Here is a 21,044-nt window from a genome sequence, read left to right on the forward strand (position 1 = left end):
TGCATCCATTTTATCCAAATTATGGATTAAGGTGCCCCAACTTTTGTACTTCTAGAAGGTATACACTAGACATAAATTACAGCTCATCTCTACCCTGTGAAATGCAGGATTATGAGTTCACACAATTAATCTGAGTATTAGTGATTAAAATAATTTAAAAAAAAATAATAGTTGAGCGTCCAACTCTTGATTTCAGCTCATGAGATCCAGCCCCACAATGGGCTCTGCACTGATAGTACAGAGCTTGCTTGGGATTCTTGCTCTCCTTCTCCCTCTCAAAATAAATTAAAAAACATTAAAAATATTTAAACTCATTTTTACTGGACAGTTTAGGACCAAGAATGTGCTATGGATTTTCTGGCCAATAGTGAACTTCCTCCTCAGACCCATCCCCAGCCTGAGAAAACAGCCTCCAACAAAGAACAGGAGATACCTTTTGTTCCCCTTTACTGAATAAACATAAATTCAAAACACATGGTGGTACTGCTGAAATATTATCAAGTGATCTTTATTTCACAAAATTATTTCCATTAAAATTATTTCATATGCCACTTTTACTAGATGATACTATTTAAATGAAACACAACTGGCCAATTCACAAATTACCCGCTTTAAGTCATTTCTTCTACTCTGAGGTTACACATCAGACAGCATTTGTTCCCAAGCCTGAGTAATGTAATGTTCTTGTATTGATGTGAATTTGGACTTTCCTATTAGGCTGAATATGCATTACACCAAAGGAGCTTCCGAACCATCTGTCACACCTGTCCCAGGAAAAGGCTTAGATCTTCTGTGATCTTTTGTGGTTTTCCTTAGCCCATTACTGAATCACTTAGCCAGACTCTGAAAACCATAGCCTACAGGGGATGAAGTCTACTGTCATTACAAACGATAATGAAACAATAAAATTCTAAGTATTTTAGGAAATACGATTTTTTAAATGAGGAAAAGTTCTGCATGAGACCTAGGTTACTTTTCTATTGCTGCTTTAACAAATTATCACAAACTTAGTGGCTTACAACAACACAATTTTATCACCTTGAAAATCTATTTGTCTTAAGTCCAATAGGTCTCAGGGAGCTTACCCTCAAAATGAAGTGCGAGCAGGGCTTTGTTCCTTCTGGACTCTGGGGGAAGATTCTGTTTTCTTGCCTTTTCCAGCTTTTAGAGGCCACTTGCATTCCTTGGCTCCTGGCCCCCTCCTCCACCTTAAACCAGCAACAACTTGTCTAATTTTTCTCACAAGTCTCTGACATTTCTGCCTCCCTCTTCTACAGTTAAGGACCCCTACGATTAGGCTGGGCTCACTCAGATAATCCAGGATATTTTAAGGTCACCTGATTAGCAACCTTAATTCCATCTGCTACCCAAACTCCCTTTTGTTTCCTAACACATTCACAAGTTCTGGTGACGGGGACAAGGGCATGTTGGGGGGAATGGAAACTCATCATTCTGCCAATCACAAACCTAATTCTAAGTTACTGAAGTTGAATACACAATTTCTTTTAGAGAACTCTGTCTATCTAGTAAATACTTTTGATGGGCCTAGTTCCGGAAAGAGTCTCAGAGCAGGGTCCATTAGGCTAAGGCAGAAACAGCAGGAATCATCCCAAGGAATACAGTGGGTAAGAATCATGAGGTTTCACAGACAGCTGGATAAGGTTAACTGTAAGTAGGGAAGGGCCCTGTCAGGAAAAAAAAAGTTGATCAGCTGAGAAATCCCTGAGGGACAAACAGCCAACAAGTTTGAGAACAGGGCTGTTACATATTCAACCAAGACCTTGACTTGTGCTATATATGTCCCCTCTCTCCTGCCCTGGTTCTGAGTAAATGTCCCCAAACCGCCTTGTTTCGGTGGAGCGGTGGGGCAGAGGTGGGGCAGAGGTGGCACAAGCCAATGTTGTTTAATTTGCAAAGGAGAGGAGCCCAGCTAACCCAGGACACTGCGAGAGTAAATCCTCTTGGGACTGTAGACTGCTGCAGGACAGAGACCCGTTAACTTGACAAACAGTGATCTGTACCGGCAGGAGCAGCAGAGGGAAGATAAAGTACATTCTGTGGACACTGGACATCTTGCTGTCTTGGTTGTTCAATCTTCTCTGGCTAGACCCCGCTTTAGGAACAGCCTATAGTAAACCTTCCCCTGAGCCAGTAGAACTCTTCAGCTATGGGGATACATGGAGTTTGAAAGTCAAATCCTATTACAGACTATACTAAATGGTAGGAGGGGAAAGGTCTGACCATTACATCCTAATGAGAACTATCACTATGAGGACAAGACAGTGGACAATCGATCAGCCACTCTCCAGAATCACCCAAGAGATGGCCACACACAATCTTTCCTGATACACCAAGGCAGGCCCTAACTGGAATGTGATCTCTCAGCAAGATAAAAACAATTAGAGAAGCAGACAGTAGAGCGAGTAAATCCCTGGAGTGTTGATCAAGGCCAGGAGAGACTTAGTCCCCTGTGAAACGACAAGGTTCTCTGAAGGAGCTAACTCAATTGCAGAACCTTACCTTCTGGGCATTTAGATGGCCTCTTCCATTATGTTTCTCAAAGTTGAATCCATCAAAGGCCCAATTCACATTCTGGGTGATGCAGCCCACCCAAGATATACCTAGCATAAAAATGTGGGACTCTTGACCCAGCCAATGTTTATTAGTCACGGCAGGCCTCACCTCTACCCACCCGGTGAGACAGTAGTTGACCCTGTTGGTCTCATCAGCATCATCTCTTCACTCCTCCTTTCTGATTTGCCTGAAGTGAATCTTCCTCCACATGCCAGGGGCTGGCTCAGAAATAGGCATATGACCCACTGGGGGAAAAGGTCTTCTGGAAGTTTCCTTGAGCCATAAGGTTTTTCTTCTTCCTATGGAATGTTCTACAGACTTGATATCCTGCTTAGAATTGGTCTAGCCATTCTTCAACCAGCTTGATGAAGCCAATAGGATGAATGGGGCCGAGAGGAAAACAATGTTTCCTTGTTGAGTTGCTGCATCAATTCCCTACATCAGGACTTCCTGCCAAGTGAGAGAATATCCTGGTTGTTTGGTTGGGCTGCTGAACCTATAGTTCATCCCTATAGTTGGGATGACTATAGGAGATGTTCAGGTCAAGTGATGTGAAAATGTTCCACTCAGAAACTGTATGTTGGGATGCAAAACGCTAGGGGAATGGAGAGAAAGTGGTCATATCATTTAGGTCATCGTACCTGGACCTCAGTGAGGCTGGCTGTAGTGTCTAGGCATGGAAAGGCAGTCATGATAAGGCAACTTCCTGTGTCATCCCCACACATCCACAATTCCTGGCATTTGACCTCCACCACATAAGTCACCTAGAATTCTATTCCTTGTGGTCACAAAGAATCTAATAAACGGACTCCTGGGAATTTGTCATTGGTTCATGAAGACTAACAGTCTCTAAAATGCCTTTTTCAGAATTCAGTTAAAGCATCAAGACAAAATCCAAGCTCAGCACTGAGGATGGAAAGGCAGCTAAAAAGGCAAAATTGGTTTAGAAACACATTTCCCAACAGCAGAGGAAGCTCGGTCACATCTGCTTGGTGGCAATTCAGACCCTTCTTTGCCTGCAGCTCCTCCAGGATGGGAAAAGAAAATGAGCTTGTTCTTTCCTGTTTATCATTAACTCTACTTCTTGTTTGAGATTTAGACATCTAATAAAACTTCGGTTTCTTTAATCAAAAGAAATTTCAATCTCCAGTGACTTTTCCTGGTGAAGTTCCCTAAGGGGGACATTTAGAGTAGTGAATAGTGACAGAGGACTTGGGGCACAAAAGTACAACACTTGGCACTTACTGGTTGGGTGAACCTGGGCGATTTTATTACTTCATCCCTGCACCTCAGTTTCCTCATCTGTAAGATGGGGATAATAGCACCTATTTTATAATTATTAAGATTAAATACATTAATGCAGGGGCAACACATTAGTATGTACGTGGTACATACTAAGCACTCAACACATTTAGCTATTTATATACGTTGATGTCTTCAAGCAGGGATGGAATGCTTCATACAGAAAACGGTAGGTGTGAGCCACTCACACATTGTCTTGGCTTCTGAAATGCAAACTTCCCTGACCCCAGTTCATCCAAGGACATGGGCACAGTTTTCCTTAATCTCTGTAGAGGTCTGACTCTGAGACAACTGTAGGATGGCTTTCATTTGCACAACTGAATAAAAAAAGCAATTTTGGCTGTTTTGAAAGACAAGACAGTAGAGTTTAATCTTCAAATTTGATGGACTTGGAAGCATTCCTGTCAATATAAAAGATTTTGCCCGGGGTGGTAGAGAAGCCAAGGCCAGCGCCCCGGCTGTGCTTCCAGCTCATGGCCCGCTCATAGTCCTGCTGGAGGTTCTGCCGCAGGGTGTCGGCTGCCTTTTTGTTGAGAGCCATGTTGGGCCTTCCGGTTGTGTTAGGGGGGCGGCTGAATGAGGGGGACACGTTTTTAAAGCCACCCATAAGTTTGAGAAATTTCAGTTTCTGTTCCTCGTTTTCAAAACCAGCAGTATCCCACTGGCCAAACTGAGTTCCCTGTGTTAAAAGAGAAAGGTGGTCATTTTCCCGGTTTCCAAAGCAAAGCCCTGTCCCTGCACCGTCCCCCCCCACCCCCCGCTTCACCAGGGAGGATCCAGCTGATTAAATGCTAACTACCAGGGCCAGTGCTCACAAGCACATTAATGGACTGTCTTTTTCATTCTAACAAGAGCCATATAAAGAATATTGTTAGTATTTCCATTTTACTGGTGAGGAAATTGAGATTTGCAGCCTAACTGGGGGCACAAGCCTAATTAATGACCCTGCTAGAATTCCATCTCAGGTCTGGCCAACACAAGGGCCCACCTTTACACACGGAGCTGCCTGTCTGCTTCATTCTTCTAACTCACGGCAAAGAGTACAGCATATCTCACCTCACCTCCCAGCTGGCCACTCTGCCCTCAGGTTTCTGTCAGGCGTAAAGAGGAGGAAGGCAGGTGGCAATCTGAAACGCACATCGCTTCCCATGAGCACTGCACTTTATAACAGAGTGGAAGCCCAGAGAGTAAAGGGTCACACAGCCAAGCCAGAGGCGGAGCCAGTCCAGGAACTCAGGGGTCCCAATTCACGTCCAGAGTACTCTACCACCTGTACATGAATCACCCACGTTCAAGAAAAAGATGGCTCCTCAGAGCAGCTGTAGAAGAAAAGACCCCTTTCCTTCCCACATCTGTGAGACAGGCAAGAAACCCAGGTCAAGAAAACTATGACTTTGAAGGCACAAAGACTCAAGGACCAAGCTTGCCTTGGCTGACTCTGGTCAAATCACCTGACCTCTCTAAGCCTCAATGTCCTCATCTATAAAACAGAGGTGTCATACACCTCTCACAGGGCTTTAGCTAAGGATCAAAACAGATTTTTACACCAGCAACCTAGAGCCCAAGGCTTGGCATACTTTAAGTCCTCAGTAACTGGTCATTCTTCCCACCCCACTCTGACTACTGACCTCCACGCTGCCTGGCAACTTTCCGCTTGCACGACAAATGCCAGCCTAGCACTTATTTCTAGGTCAGTTTTGGGAGAACACGGAGAACCAGTTGTTGCTACACTTGCCCTGTGAATTAGACAAATTCTCCCAGCTTCACTGTGGCCCAGATGTAGGCATAATTACAGCTTCCCAGGCCTACAATTTCTAGAATGAGAAACCACCTCTGACAGTCCTGCACTGGGTCTGAGGAGAGCTAGCTCTTGCAAGGGCTGCTGACCCACTCGAAGGAGCTCCCCCCACAGGGGCCCACAGCAAGTCTGAAATCCTCACCACATGCCTCTAGTGTCCCTAGATCCTGGGAGGCAATGCTACCTAACGTATACCCAGCAGATGCCAGTCCCTGTGCCCCAGGATCCCCATCAGGTCCTTCTAGATACAGCCTCTGGGGCCACTAGCTCTGAATGGCGTTGCCCTGTTTTTTGCCCTCTTCAACTCAATGAGGATGTTCTATCAGCTCTGCTCAGCTCAAAAGGATGGAGAGAAAGGAGAAGAGATACCCAGAGGGAAGACACCTACCAAAGCCCCTCTCCATACCCCACTGAGCCAGAGTACAAGTCCCATTTTACAGATGTGGAAACTGAGGCACTCTGAGGGGAAGTTGCTTGCCTAGAGTCTCACCACTAAAAAGTGGCAGAGCCAGAAACGGAGCTCAGGTCTTTTGATCTGAGCCAGAGTACAAGTTCCATTTTACAGATGTGGAAACTGATGCACTCTGAGGAGAAGTTGCTTGCCTAGAGTCTCACAACTAAAAAGTGGCAGAGCCAGAAACAGAACTCAGGTCTTTTGATCCAAATTAATTGTCCTTTCCTGTATTAAACTGTGAAGGCTTAATATAGGGCAGGAAAGCAAGCCTTCCCTCTCATCTAGATCCTTCTTTTCCCTCTTCCCAATCCAATTAACTATTACATCTTGTTGGATTGTGAAGCTGTCTCTTTGTCCTCTGCCACCACCCCAGCGCTCAGGCCTGCAGGCCAAGCCTTCTAACCAGCTCCCCACCTCCCCTCCACATGCCCTCCAGGAGCTCCCACTGCCCCTCGAGCCCCTGGACAAGCTTCCGGCCACAGCTGCTGAGGCTGGCCTGGTGTGGCCCGTCCACAGCCCCTCCCATCCTGCTTCAGCCTGACTTCGTGTCCTCCCGCCCTACTCCCTCCTGCCCCGTCTCCTCAGGCCAGGTTTGGAATCTCCCATTCCAACTGGACCTTGAAGGCAGTCCTGAGAGAGGCCTGCCGCCACAAAGCCCTCACCTCTGCCTCCTACCCTGGTCCAAGAAGCCTTCTGAGGTCACCATCCACTGCTGGAAAGCGCTGGTCACATGCCCTCAGCGACTAATGTGCAGGACACCCCACCCATCCAGAGCCAGAGCCAGGTTCAGGTTCAGGATGCCTATCTTGCTTGGCCAGCTCCCTAGGAGGGAGGCAAGCACCCCTTCAGAAGGAAGGAAATTATCTCAGGACAAGCTCTGCAGTGAAGAGAGCCCACAGGCAGACCCGGACAGCCTCTGGGGCCTGGACCATGGTCTCGTCTCCCATCACTCTGCTCCTCGTGCTGCAAGGCGAGGAAGGAGTCAGGATGCTGGGGTGTGCCACCCAGCAGAGTCCAAGCATTGAACTTACTGTCCACTTCCTTGGTTCAGAAGCTTCTGTTTTGCCCGACTCACGGTCAATCTCTTCTTGCAAGGCCTTTCGCCTCACCTGAACAAGGGAGAGCAGAGAAAAGAGGGAAATGGGACATAGAAGTTTTCCTTTGAGCTTAAAACAGAGCATAGAGATAGGGCAGGAGGACAGTGGCAAGAGGGACAGCAGCTTTCCTCTGCTGCAAATTGGGGCAGGCATTTGTCAAAAGTATCTTCTAAGCATCCCAAGGCTACAATCCCTTGGCCTCATTTATTCTTGTTTTGCCATTCTTTAAGAATGAACTTTGGGGATCGAATTGTTTTCTGGAGATAACAATGGAGTGAGGCAGAAGCTAGTTTGAATCTTAGCAGTTAGGTAAGTCATTTAACCTTTAGGTACTTTGACTTATTTACCTGCAAACAGAAATATCAGCTACTTTGGAGGATAAATGGAAGAAACAGAATTGTGCTTTGGTTTATAATATATATATATTTGGTGGTCATCCTAGTTTCTGCAGAGAGCTCCTAAACTCCTTGGGATTTCCTAAGTAAGGAGAGCAATCAAGATGTCTTTTGCTGTGTAAATGAGGACAATGCAGGAAAGTACCTGAGTGAGGACGGGGGCTGGGTCAGGTGTACCAACCCCAGAACCAAAGGGGCTTGGAACTTTCAGTGCCCCCTACAAACTCCAGGGAGGGAAGAGGGGCTGGAGGCTCAATCAATTATCAAATGGTCAATGATGTAATCAACTGTGCCTATGTAATGAAGCCTCCATAAAACTCACAAAAGAGCAGGATGTTCAGAGATTGGTTCTGGGTTGGTGGAAAATGTGGATATTTGGTAAGAGTCATATGTTTGGAAAGGGTATGAAATTTTAGTGCCATTTCCCCATATCTTGCCCTATATATCACTACCATCTGGCTATTCTTGATTTGTTTTCTTTTATTATAAATCAACAGTCTAGTAAGTGAAATGATTCTTTGAGTTCTGTGAACTACAGCAAATTAACAGAACCCAAGTAGGGGGTCATCAGAATCTCCCACCTATAGCAGGCTGGAAAGGGAGGAAATGGCTTGGGAAGACTGAGCCCTTTAACCAGTGGGATGTGACACTATCTCCATATATATTATGTCAGAACTGAGTTGAATTGTAGGACACCTAGCTGATGTCCAAGAATTGCTGGTGTGGGAAAACCCTCTCCTCCACATTAAATTGATGGGTGCAGAATGTTAAGAACCTAATAGAGTGCCTGGTACACAGTAGGTACATCTTAGTAAATGTGTTGCCGAAGCGAGCACACAGTAGGTACATCTTATACAATGCTGCTACCATAGCTCAAGGCCACCATCAGCATGTTAATGATCCCACTGTTTGATATAAAAGCTTCCAGGACCAATATCCCTGATGAATATAGATCAAAAGTCCTCAACAAAATGTTAGCAAACTGAATTCAACAATACATTAAGAGAATCATCCACCATGATCAAGCAGGATTTATCTCAGGGATGCAAGGATGGCTTAATATCTGTAAATCAATCAACACATATATACTACATTAACAAAATGAAGAATAAAGACCATACACGTCAATACATGCAGAAAAAGTATTTGACAAAATTCATCATCAATTCATGGTAACAAATGTCGACCAAGTGGGTACAGGGGGAATGTACCTCAACGTAATAAAGGCCATATATGAAAATCCATAGTTAGTATCACACTCAGTGGTGAAAAGCTGAAAGTGTTTCCTCTAAGATCAGAAACAAAACAAGAATAGCTACTCTCATCACTTTTATTCAACATAGTACTGAAGTCTCAGCCACCATAGATAAGAAAAAGAAACAAAAGTGATCCAAATTGGAATGGAATAAAATTGTCACTATTTGCAGATGACATGATACTCTATACAGAAAATCCTAAAGATGTCACTAAAAAACTCTTTCAACTAATAAATGAATTCAGTAAAAATTGCAGGATATAAAAATACATAGGGATCTGTTCCATTTCTATACACTAAAAATTAACTACTGAAAAGAAAAATTAAGAAAACACTCCCAGTTACATCTGCATCAAAAATAATAAAACACACAGGAATAAATTTAACTCAGGAAGTGAAAGAGCTATACTCTGAAAATTTTAAGACAGGAATGACAGAAACTCGAAGATGACATAAATAAATGGAAAGATATACCATGCTCATGGACTGGAAGACTTAATATTGGTTTTTTTGTTTGTTTGTTTGTTTGTTTTTAAATGTTTTATTTATTTCTAGGAGAAAGAGAAAGACAGTGTGAGCAGGGGAGGGTCAGAGAGAGAGGGAATGACAGACTCTGAAACAGGCTCCAGGCTCTGAGCTGGCAGTCAACACAGAGCCCGACGCGGGGCTCGAACCCACGAACCACGAGATCATGACCTAAGCGAAAGTCGGACGCTTAACCAACTAAGCCACCCAGGCGCCCCTGGAAGACTTAATATTGTTAAAATGTCCACATTACCCAAAGCAATCTACAGGTTCAATGCAATCCCTATCAAAATAGCAACAGCATCCTTCATAGAACTGGAACAAACAATCCTAAAATTCATATGGAACCAAAAAAGACCCCAAATAGCCAAAGCACTCCTGAGAGAGAAAAACAAAGCCGGAGGTACCACAATCCCAGATATCAAACTATACTACAAAGCAATAGTAATCAAAATAGTATGGTATTGGCACAAAAACAGACACATATCAATGGAAGAGAACAGAGGCCAAAAATAACTTATAGGTCAATTAATCTATGACAAAGGATTCAAGGATCTAACAATGGGGAAAGACAGTCTCTTCAATAAATGATGTTGAGAAAACTGGACAGCTACATGCAAAAGAATGAAACTGGACCACTTTCTCACACCATACACAAAAATAAACTCAAAATGGACTAAAGACTTAAATGTGAGACCTGAAACCACAGAACTCTTAAAAGAAAACAAAGGCAATAAACTCTTGGCTATCAGTCTTTGTAATATTTTTCTGGATCTGTCTCCTTAGGCAAAGGCAATAAAAACAAAAATAACTGGGACTACAATGAACTAAAAAGCTTTTGCACAGTAAAGGAAATCATCAACAAAATGAAAAAGCAACCTACTAAGTGGGAGAAGACACAGGTGACCCTTGAACAAGCGGGGATTTGGGGTGCTGGCCCCCTACACAGTTGAAAATCCACATACAACTTTTGACTATTAGTAGCCTACTGTTGACTAGAAGCTTTACCAGTTATATAAACATCTGATTAACACAGATTGTGTGTTATATGCATTACATACAGTAATCTTACAATAAAGCTAAAGCTATAATTAAGTAAATCAAAGAAAAACATACATTTATAGCACTGAAATGTATGGAAGGATCTAAAAATCTGTGTATTCACGTATTTGCACAATTCAAACCCATGTTATTCAAGGACCAACTTATTTGTAAGGATCAACTTATTCGCAAATAATATATTCAACAAGGGGTTTATATCCAAAATATATGAAGAACTCATACATGGGGCACCTAGGTGGCTGGTTAAGCATTTGACTCAGTCAGGTCATAATCTTGCAGTTCATGAGCTCAAGACCCAAGGTGGGCTGTGTGCTCACAACGCGGAACCTGTGTGGGATTCTCTCTCTCCCTTTCTCTCTGCCCCTTACCTGCTCACACTGGTGTGCTCTCTCAAAATAAATAACTTAAAAAAAAAAATCAATTAGAAAATGGGCCTGAATAAACATTTTGATAATGGCCAACAGACATACATCACTAATCAGCAGGAAAATGCACATCAAAATCATGAGGTATCACGTCACATTGGTCAGAATGGCTAGTTTCAAAAAGACTGGAGATAAAAAGTGTCAGTGAGGATGCAGAGAAGAGGAAACCCTTGTGCACTGTTGGTGGGAATATAAATTTGTGCAACCACTAGAAAAAAAAAAAACAGTATGGAATTTCCTCAAAAAATTAAAAATATAAATACCATATAAGCCAGTAATTCCACTTCTGGGTATTTACCCAAAGAAAAGGAAAACACTAATTTGAAAATATATATGCACTTCTATGTTTATCCCAACAGTATTTACAACTGTCAAGATATGACGCATTCTAAGTGTTCACTGATAGATGAAGGGATAAAGTAATGGTGTTTGTGTGTGCACGCGTGCGCGCGCACACACACACACAGTGGAATATCACTCAACAATGAAAAAGAATGAAATCTTGCCAGTTTGAGACAATGTGGATAGACCTACAGGGTGTTATACTAAGTGAAATAACTGAGAGAAAAAAGACAAGTATCATATAATTTCACTTATATGTGGAATCTAAAAAAAAAAAAAGAGCAAAACAAAACAGAAATGACCCATAAAAACAGACAACTAGTGGTTGCCAGAATGGAGGGGTATAGGAGGCTGGGTGAAATAGATAAAGGAGATTAAGAAGTACCAACTTATACTTAAATAAATCACAGAGATGTACACAGTACAGCCTAGGGAATACAGTCAGTAATCTTGTAATACCTTTGTATGGTGACAGATGGTAACTACACTTATTGTGGTGAACACAGCATAAAGGATGTTAATTGTTGAATCACTAGACTGTACACCTAAAACTAACAGAACATGGTATGTCGACTGTAGTTCTATTAGGAAAAAAAGCTTCTAGGGTCTCCTCCTCCTTCATAAGGGTTCAGGTATAACTTTGCCCCAATTTATGCCCTTTCCTCCTCCCCTTTAATCTGCCACAGGCTACGAGACAAAGTGACCATTTATGTAAGTTCAAATGTTTACTTTAAGAAAGTTTACTTTCTTAAAACAAAGTAACAACTGTAAAAATGAGAGAGAAAAAAACATATTCTTATAGTGGAACCATGCTCCAGATATGAAGTGATACAGATGTGCATATGCCAAAATGAAATTCACCAGTTAAATAATAAAGAGCAGTCTACATAACGTAGGATGATTGCACAGTGCTTTAAAATTAAACACATGTAGTTACAAAAGAAAATCTGGAAGAATAACAAAGGGTTAACAGTGAACATTATTAGGTGGTAGGATTTCAGGTTGCATTTTTTTTTTCGGGTTGCAATGTTTTAACATTGTGAACTTTCAGCACTTATGGGAAAAAAGGCAGAGGTAAAATAGAAAGCTTCGCTTACATTAAGGTAATCTGTCATCCATAATGGTTAAAAGTTTCCTTAAAAACTGTAACCAGTCAGCACAAATCAGTAGCAAAGGGGCTGCTGGTGGGCCTCGCCAATATGAAGTCCACGGGCAGGGAGACTCTCAGAGTTCTAGCAACTTGCTGCATCCTGAGTGGTGGAGGATACCTGAGGGAAGGGGCCCAGAGCCCAGAGAGTCAGGGCCCTGCCTCTGTCCTCTCTGTCATCATCACCGTTGGTCCTGACCCAGGGGAGCAGTGTGACTATGACCTGCAAAAGGCTGGGGAGTTCCCATTTCTGAGGGGCTTGTGCTTTGTGCCAGGCCCTGGACTGGGTACTGTCAGCATCAACTTACTGATCTGCATGGCCCTACTTTCGATGCCCCTGCCTCCAGGGAAAGTTCCCCAGCACCCCCAAAGGCGCTGGGTTTGGAAATTCTGCAGCATCATATAGGCCCCCACATACTCTGCTCACTTCCCAGTAGTGGCTGGTTTCTTTCTCTCCTGGAGTAGAAGGGCCACAAGACCCCCTTCATCAGGGGGTCATCCCTGCGTTACACCCTGTTGCTTCTCTCCAGCAATTACTTGCTGACAAAGCGTGAGGACGTGGTCAGGGTAATGGCTGCCACTTTTTAAGCAGATATAAGACAGGCCCCTGCCGAGTGCCTCACAAACAGACCACGTCTGGTCCTCACAGCCACCTATATGAGGGTCAGTGAGATCAGTTAGTAATGATCCAAAGCCAAGCCTCTGCTGTTAGCACACTGTCCTGCCAGGCCTCATTTGGTCCAGGATCATACAAATACCCCAGTTCCAGAAAGTCATGCTCCACTATAGGATACACCTGCTTACAGGTCCGGGCACGACAGAAGCAGACGCTGATTCACAACAGAGTAACTTCTGTAAGCACTCCCGAATTGAGGCCAGGAGGTGGCAATGCACAAGACTGGCCAAGCACATGTTCCCTGCCCTGGCTGCAGTTCCTGGGGTCATATTTCCGACTCTCCAGCAGCAATTTTAACAAAGGAAACCCTCAGCCTGGGATTCTAAATGACCAGATGGTCCCTCAGCCAAAGCTATGGTAGTGAAAGGGTCTCCCAGCATCAAATGGGGGAGGCCACAAGTTCCCTGCCACTTGAGGTGTGCCAGAAGCTGGCTGGTGGCTTTTGGGCTCCCTGACACCTCTGGGACCAGGATCTTGTTGCCCGGCAGGAGACCAATGTGTGCCTTGCGGGTGACAACACACATGAGAGGGGGATGACGACCTGGGCCGTACCTGGTCTATGTGCGCCTCATCCATGTTGCCTTTCTTTTCCAACACCACCTCTAAGTCTGTGTCAGGCTCCTGCACAAAAGGGCAAAGGGAGGAAGAGTCAAGAATACGATGGCCTCTGCCCCAGAAGCCCAGCAGGGGGAGATCATGATAGTCCAGAGAAATCCCAAGACCACAGCACCACCTCAACCCCTGCCACCTACAGAACTTCGGACACCCTGTCTTCCACGACTCTCACTGATTCTCCCCTCAAGACCATGGCACTGACTTATCTGACATATGAAGAAATAAGGCTCAGAGAGGTGACATGACCATCATGAAGTCACCCCCACAGCTAAGACATGGGTCTCCTGACTCAGGCTTGGTGCATCTTTCCTTCTACAGACATCATCTTACCCCCCATGGCACCAAACCAAGAGAGGCCAAGGTCCCTGCTGATTGGGCTGGGCAGGAGATAGGTGGGCTTGGGGCCCTGATTGGGGTGGAAGTGGGCAGGGAAGGGACCCCGCCAGCAAACCCGAACCCAGTTCTCTCCTCCACAGTCCCAGTCACTGCCTTCTCTCCTGCCAGGGCAGCCCAGCAGTCTCTAACTCCTGCTTCCCCACCTCGACCCCAACCCTGCTCCATTATGTACAATAGCTAGGGTGAGCTTTAAAAACTCAACTGGAGGGGCGCCTGGGTGGCTTAGTTNTCCTAGAAATAAATAAAACATTTAAAAAAAAAAAAAAAACTCAACTGGAGGGGCACCTGGCTGGCACAGTCAGCAGAGCATTGCGACTCTTGACCTAGGGGTTGTAGGTCTGAGCGCCACATTGGGCATACAAATTACTTAAAAATAATCTTAGGGTTGCCTGGGTGGCGAAGTTGGTTGAGTGTTCCTCTTGATTTCAGCTCAGGTCATGATCTTGTGGTTTTTAAGTTCAAGCCCTCAGTCACACTCCACAATGTCAATGCAGAGCCTGGCTGGGATTCTTGCTCTGTCTCTCTCAAAATAAATAAACTTAAAAAAAGTTAAATAAAATCTTAAAAACAAAAACTCAACTGGACCGTGTTATAGATACACCTTAAACTTACACCATGTTATATGTCAATTATACCTCAATTTAGAAAAATAAATTTTTTTAAAAAAGAAAGTAAATATTTAAAACTCAATCAGATCACATCACCCCACTACTCACAAAAGCCTCCAGAGGATCTCATCTTGTTTACACAAAACTCTAGACTCTTGTGGCCTCTATGGCCTCTATCCCTTGGTCCCCCAAACTCCTAGCTCCTGCCACCCCAGTCTCTTTGCTCATTCCAGGGCCTCTGCACTGTTGCCCCCTTTGCAAGACCCATGGCCAACACCCGCCACAGGTCTCTGCTCCCATGTGGTGTCCTTGTCAGGCCTGCCTGGGCAGGCTTGCCTGTGTCACACTTGGCTCACTGACCTTAGCTCCCATGGGATCCTCTGAAAGTGAGACCTCAGGCCAGCCACTTCCCCTGGTCCTTTGGTAATGACAACTGCCATCTTTTCCTCATCCTTACTTTAAGTGAGCTCTGCCTGGCACCCAGCATCACGTGATCATCCCTGGAGGGCTTTGTTCACTCATATCACCCATCCAGACCCTGAAGATGTGTGCATTTCCTGACTCAGAGGGCTGTCCAAGGCAGCAGAGCCTCCTGGCAGGAGATGTTAAAGAGAGGGGACCAACCACCTTTCACTGGACTCTGGAGAGAAGGGATTCTGATGGCGGTTGGGGTTCCAGCCTCTGAAGTTCCCCTTGGCCCCGAGATTCTGAATGAAAGAGACCAGTGAAATAAGTCTAATGGACTAGGGCAAAACTGGGAAAAATCCAGAAACCAGAAGTACCTTTTATAGGCCCTGAAAAGGAAGCCACCACTGCTCTCCTCAACCCCAGCTAAGCTGAGTTCAGGGCACACAGATACTTCCTGATGACCCTGCTCCAGGGGGCTCATCCTTCAGTGGGTATTAACTGAGCCCCCTCCAGTGCCACGGCCATCCTTCAGTAAAAGCTCCACACGTTTGCCATCATTCTTACTTGAGGACCACAGGGCAGTGGCTGGTCTGAGCTTACCTAGCTGGTCGGTGTAGAACTGCGAGAGAACTCAGGGCTTGTTCTAACAGAAGACAGTCACTTCTTGGGCTCTAATGGCTTTAGCATCTAGGGGAAGTTACAGGGCAGCTTCTGAGAAAGGATGAAACCTCCAGTTCCACAGCCAGACTGGGTTTAAAGCCCAGGTCCACCCTGTCAGGTAGATGATCCTGATCGAGGTATTTTAACTCCTCCCTGTTTCCTTGTCTGTTAAATGAGGATAACCACAGCAGCCATTTCACCAGACGGGTGTGAGGATTAAACGGGTTAATACATGGGGAGCGTTAGTCTACTACAGGCACACGGTAAGTGTTCAACATCAGCCTTCGCTACCCCAACAGGCCAGACATCTGCACGTACCATCTCATTTCCCCCTGCACATCCACACGTGCATCCCAAAGACAAGAGTGAAGCTGTGGTCCTGGCACAGACAGGGGAGGCTGTGGGCCTGCGGAGCCCAAGGGCTCTGGCTCATCTCCTCCCTTCTCTTCCCGACTCAAGGAGGCCTGGCAGGACGGAGACAGCAGAGCTCTGTTGTCTTCACCAGACCATCGACTATTCTCTTTCTCCAGGTAATTAGGATTGGGTTTTCCTCCAAGGCAGTGTCTTCCCGCGACCTCACAGTGGGGCTCAGGTGGGACTGGTACCCTAGGACCCTTCCCCCAGCTTCAGATCAGGGCTTTCAGCTTGCGTGATCCACCTGAGGCCTGTGATAGCAGCCCTGAGACTCTTCCTGTCATCGTTTCAGGGGGGCTATCATTCTCCTTTGGGGGCAGCCTAACGACTAGGATGAAATCCTGGAACTGCTGAGACTGTCGTGCTTGAGGGGGGAGGAGGGAGGTGCCTATCTGGGACTGAAACCAACTAGAAAAAAAATACAAAGCCCAGAGCTGGGGAAAGCCACACAGACCATCTCCTGTAATCCAAACCTATTTGATCTCTAAATCATGTATACTGAGCACAGAAAAGAAGCTAAGATAGTCAAGGACACCATGTTATCTCAAACTATTTGGTTCCTGATTTAGGACAGCAAGTGGCAAGAGTTCAGAAAAGGAGAGATTCATCTGAAAAATTTATCTCAATTTATTCAAACCCTAAGTGAAGATAGTAAGAAGTTGGGTAGAGTGTCAATAGCAAGGGATACCTTTATTGAGGATATTGCATGAGCACCTGGATCCAGCCATACCTGAAACTAAATAGCTTTTAACCTTTCCAGTTACAGATCTCAACAAATACCCTTTTCTGGCTGAAGTCAGTTTACTCAGGATTCTGGCAGCTACAAAGGGGAGTGCCTGTGTATGAATGCACACACACACTCCCAACTTCCACCCGTTTTCTCCCAAGCAGAGTGTGCTTCTGAAGAAAGGCTTACCTCTTCCCAAGGTTCTCCTGCTACTACTCTGCTCTCTTTCTCCTTCTTCTTTTTATTCCTCCTCAGAGCTGGTTCCTCAATGCCTGGCTGCTCTGCCTTTTTCTTGGCCTTCATTTTCTTTTTTGCAGGGGACTTGGGGTTATGTTCTACTGGGATGTATTCTGGAGCCTCAACTTTGACTGGCTTCTTACTTCTTTTCCTAGGGATTCTCTCAATGGACTTGGAGAGCTCAAGGTGCCCTAGGGAGGTATCTCCCTTCTGGTGGATTTTCTTTTTCTTTTTTATCTTCAAATTATGCTCTGTAGGGCTCTCCTGCTTCCGTTTCCGCCCTGAGGCTGCCTGCTCCTCTCCATCCTTCTCCCCTGAGGAAGCATACAGAGGATCCCCAGACTCACAGAACCAAGGGTCCTTGGCTGACAAGTCTGCAGCCTCTTGGGCCTTTTTTTCCTTCTTGTGTTTTTTCGGCTTCTTGCTGACACTGGTCACCTCCTCACCCTGTCTGGGATCCGGGGAGGTCTTCACTCTTGAGCCAGGGGGCATGGTCGGAGGGCATAAGGACTTCCTCTTCTTTTTCTTCTCTCCACCTTGGATCTCAGATGAACCAAGGGCCTGCTTCCTGGGGCTTGGCAACTTCTCTGTCCGTCCAGCACGTAACGAGGTCTCAGGTTCTAAGCGCTGCTCACAGAGGGTGCTATGGCCCTTCTTTTTCTTCTTTTTCTTCACTAAAGGCATCTCAGATGCCTGTCCTAGGACCACGCTCTTTGACGGGGATGTGGCTTTTGTGGGACAGATCTCAGTGAAATAATTGTCATTGTTTAAAACTGAGTATTGAGTCTCTGGTTCTTTGACCACCTTCTTCTTCTTCTTCTTTTTCTCTGGGAGCCCAAGGCCCAAGTCTCCTTTGTGGGTTTTAGTGATCATTCCTGAAAAGAGAAATGGTACAAGTTACCCTCATATCAAATCACCCTGTGTACAATTCAGTTAGGTAGTGCCAAGGGCCACGTTTCTGAGTGGCTAATCTGAAATGTCAGGGGATGGAAAAATGTGATCAAAGCAGCAGAATGGAGTTTAAATTCAGACAGCCTCAAGTTCAAATTTAAACTGCTTCCTCACCTTAAGCCAGTCACCTAGCCTCTCTGAATATTAATTTCCCAATCTGGAAAATGGGGGGACATAACATTTCCTTCTCAAAAGGAGAAGTGATCCATGCAAAGTGGTACACTGTTGATTCCTTTTTCTAACCCCCTTTCTCAAACCTCTGAGGCTAGTCACCCATGCAACAAATTTACTGACTGTCTACCCTGTGCCAGCCATGGAGGATACAACTGCAGTCAAATCAGACAGACAATTTCTGAAGGGGACAGAAATCCTGAGGTCAACTCTTCCCGCCAATCGATTCCCACCAGAGGCAATAACTGTGGCACAATTAACTCCTTACCATGGTTCATCTAAGCAGCTTTTCCTTTCTGTGTGGAAATTAACTTCCACCACCTGCACCCTGGGTGGCTTACCCTCCTAATTACCTTCCCGTGCGGCTATTAATAAGAGCAGCAGCAAGATATGGAAAGAGCCACGGCTAGGACAGAAAGACCTGGGTTCAAATGGTGACTGACACTCTCTTGACACAGTGTTGGCTTATCCGGGCCTCAGTTTCCCATTCATCATCAGGGACTGAATGAAATCAAATGCTGCCAGGGGGAGAAGGGGTGTTGTGGGCCACACCCTGCTGCTTCACTGGTTTTAAATTTTCGAATTACCAATATTTAACAATTGGAAATGACACAGAACAACCTACAATGTCCTGTTTTTTTTGTTTTTAAATGTCTATTCATTTTTGAGAGAGAGAAAAAAACAGAGCATTAAGTGAGGAGGGACAGAAAGGGGGAGACATAGAATCTGAAGCAGGCTCCAGGCTGTCAGCACAGATCCCGATGCAAGGCTCAAACTCACGAACTGTGAGATCATGACGCAAGCCGAAGTTGGACGCCTAACTAAGCCACCCAGGCGACCCTACAATGCCCAGCTTTTTTGGGAAAATGTCATGTAGGCAACTGTGCTGGGGCCCTCAAGTACACTTTAGCTCCCATTAGCCTACTTCTCTCACTCGTCACCACCCCAGTTCCTACTGCTTCCTGAACCAGGTGACATGGGGACACCCAGGGAATCCAAAAACAAAATACCCCTCCCTCCCAAGGTTTGGACAGTAGAAGGGAGAGTTCAAAAGGTTCTCCATCCTGAAGCTCTCCTCAGGCTCAGAACGCTAGGAGTGCAGACTGGACCTGACTCACCATTAGCAGCTTCAAAGAGCCAGGCCAGGACTAAGCTATGGCTTGAATTCATTTGTAACTCATACCAGGAGCACCTCGAAAGTCAAGGGAACCCTCTCATTCAATCCTGTTCTATTTTCTGCTCTATTCCCAGAGCCTAGCTCTGCACCTGGCACACAGATGTCAATAATTACTCACTGACTAAATGAATGCCAGAGATACAGAGATGAACAAGACACCAGGGGCGTCTGGGTGGCTCAGTCGGCTAAGCATCCGACTTTGGCTCAGGTCATGACTTCACGGTTTGTGGGTTCAAGCCCTACATCAGGCTCTGTGGAGCCTGCTTCGGATTCTGTGTCTCCCTCTCTCTCTCTGTCCCTTGTGCACTCACTCTCAAAAGTAGATAAACATTTTTAAATTGTTTTAAAAACTAAAATCACCTGCTATCAAGAAGCAGGTGTAGGAGGAAAAGATGTGAGATAATGAAGATACAAGTGATAATAGCAAGGCTGGTGGTGAAGTCAGGGCCATGGAGTTTATCTAATCTGACCTATCAGTTGTCAGCAAAGTTTCCAGTCCAGAGGTTTCCCAGTTGGGCAACTACAGGGTAGTGGTGTTAATCCCTAAGAAAAAGGAACCGAAGGCGGGTGCTTAGGGGCTGCAGCAGAGAGTCTGGTTTGCACAGCTGCCTTGAGATACCCAAATAGAGATTGTCCTGAACAGGCGGATATGTGGGTCTGAGGCTCAGGGGTGACTGGGCTGACGTAGATAAGAAAAACTTAGAAATATGGCTGATAACTAAGCCTCAAATAGAACGAGCCTAAGACAAGACCTTAGGGAAACAGGACAGAGGAAGAGGAGTCTGCAAAGGAAGAGAAGGTACAGACCTAGAGAGGGTGGAGTCAAGAGAACCAAGAGTGTCTCAGGAGGGGGTATGGTCAAGACATCTGATGAGAACAAAGAAGCCAAAAGGGGACTGCGCTCAATTTAATCTCCTTAAACTTCCCTCCTCTTTAGCACTGAAGATGCTCCTCTTGAACCCTGCGACCCCAGATGTATTTACTGCAAGGGAAGAGGAGTTATCCTTACAGTGTGTTTCCAGAAAAACCCAGCACTTTCTCCAAACGTTCTTTTAAAATCTCGCGGTAGCCTCGTGAGGACCGCTGGGAAGGCCCCATCGCGAAGACTTGCTAAAGCTTCGAGACTTCAATTTATTAGTCCTAGGTCCTAAAGCCAGCAAGTGGCAAAAAAGATTCGAACCCTGCCCGCAGGGCGTCGGAGCCTGTGCTTGCACAATGGAAACAACACCCCATCCACCGCACTTTCACTAGCGGGAAGCAAGGGAGCCGGGAGGCGAGAACCGTCCCTCCAAGGCTCCGTCGAGCCAAGGCTCCCGCACACACACGCGCCGAGGGATTACGCGCGATCCCGGCCCGGCTCCAAGGCGGGAGAACTTCCAGGAGGCGGCGGCCTCAGGCGCCAGAGCGAAGGCACACATGCGTCTGGGGGGGTTGGCGGTGTGGACTTGGGGTGCAAGTCGCCCGCTTTTCCTTCACTTCGCCCCGCAAGACCCCAAGCCCAGTCTCCAGACCCCGCGCCGCCCCTTCGGTTCCGCGCCTCGGCACTTACCCTCAAGCCAATCTTCCCCGCCTCCACGTGAAAGCCAGCTCCGCCGCGCCCCGGAAGTTAATCTTGGGTCCCTGGCTCG

At 45.8% G+C, this 21,044-nt stretch overlaps 1 protein-coding gene across 2 annotated transcripts; it reads right to left on the reverse strand.

Moving 5' to 3' along the window:
• Positions 1–481: 481 nt before the first annotated feature.
• KNOP1 (lysine rich nucleolar protein 1) lies at positions 482–21,022 on the reverse strand. Of its 2 annotated transcripts, XM_077773339.1 has the most exons (5): positions 20,966–21,022; positions 17,070–17,992; positions 13,605–13,673; positions 7,160–7,237; positions 482–4,555 (listed from the first exon to the last, which is right to left on the reverse strand). In XM_077773339.1, exons 2-5 carry the CDS (start codon positions 17,988–17,990, stop codon positions 4,244–4,246), a joined length of 1,380 nt encoding a protein of 459 aa, XP_077629465.1. In that variant the 5' UTR covers positions 17,991–17,992; positions 20,966–21,022; the 3' UTR covers positions 482–4,243. The 2 variants fall into 2 exon arrangements, with proteins under 2 accessions (XP_077629465.1, XP_077629466.1); XM_077773340.1 differs by lacking the exon at positions 13,605–13,673 and having other exon boundaries at positions 20,966–20,998.
• Positions 21,023–21,044: the final 22 nt, after the last annotated feature.

This window comes from Crocuta crocuta, unplaced genomic scaffold (assembly GCF_008692635.1).
Source record: "Crocuta crocuta isolate KB4526 unplaced genomic scaffold, BGI_CrCroc_1.0 scaffold16, whole genome shotgun sequence".
In the NCBI taxonomy this organism is placed as follows: domain Eukaryota; kingdom Metazoa; phylum Chordata; class Mammalia; order Carnivora; family Hyaenidae; genus Crocuta; species Crocuta crocuta.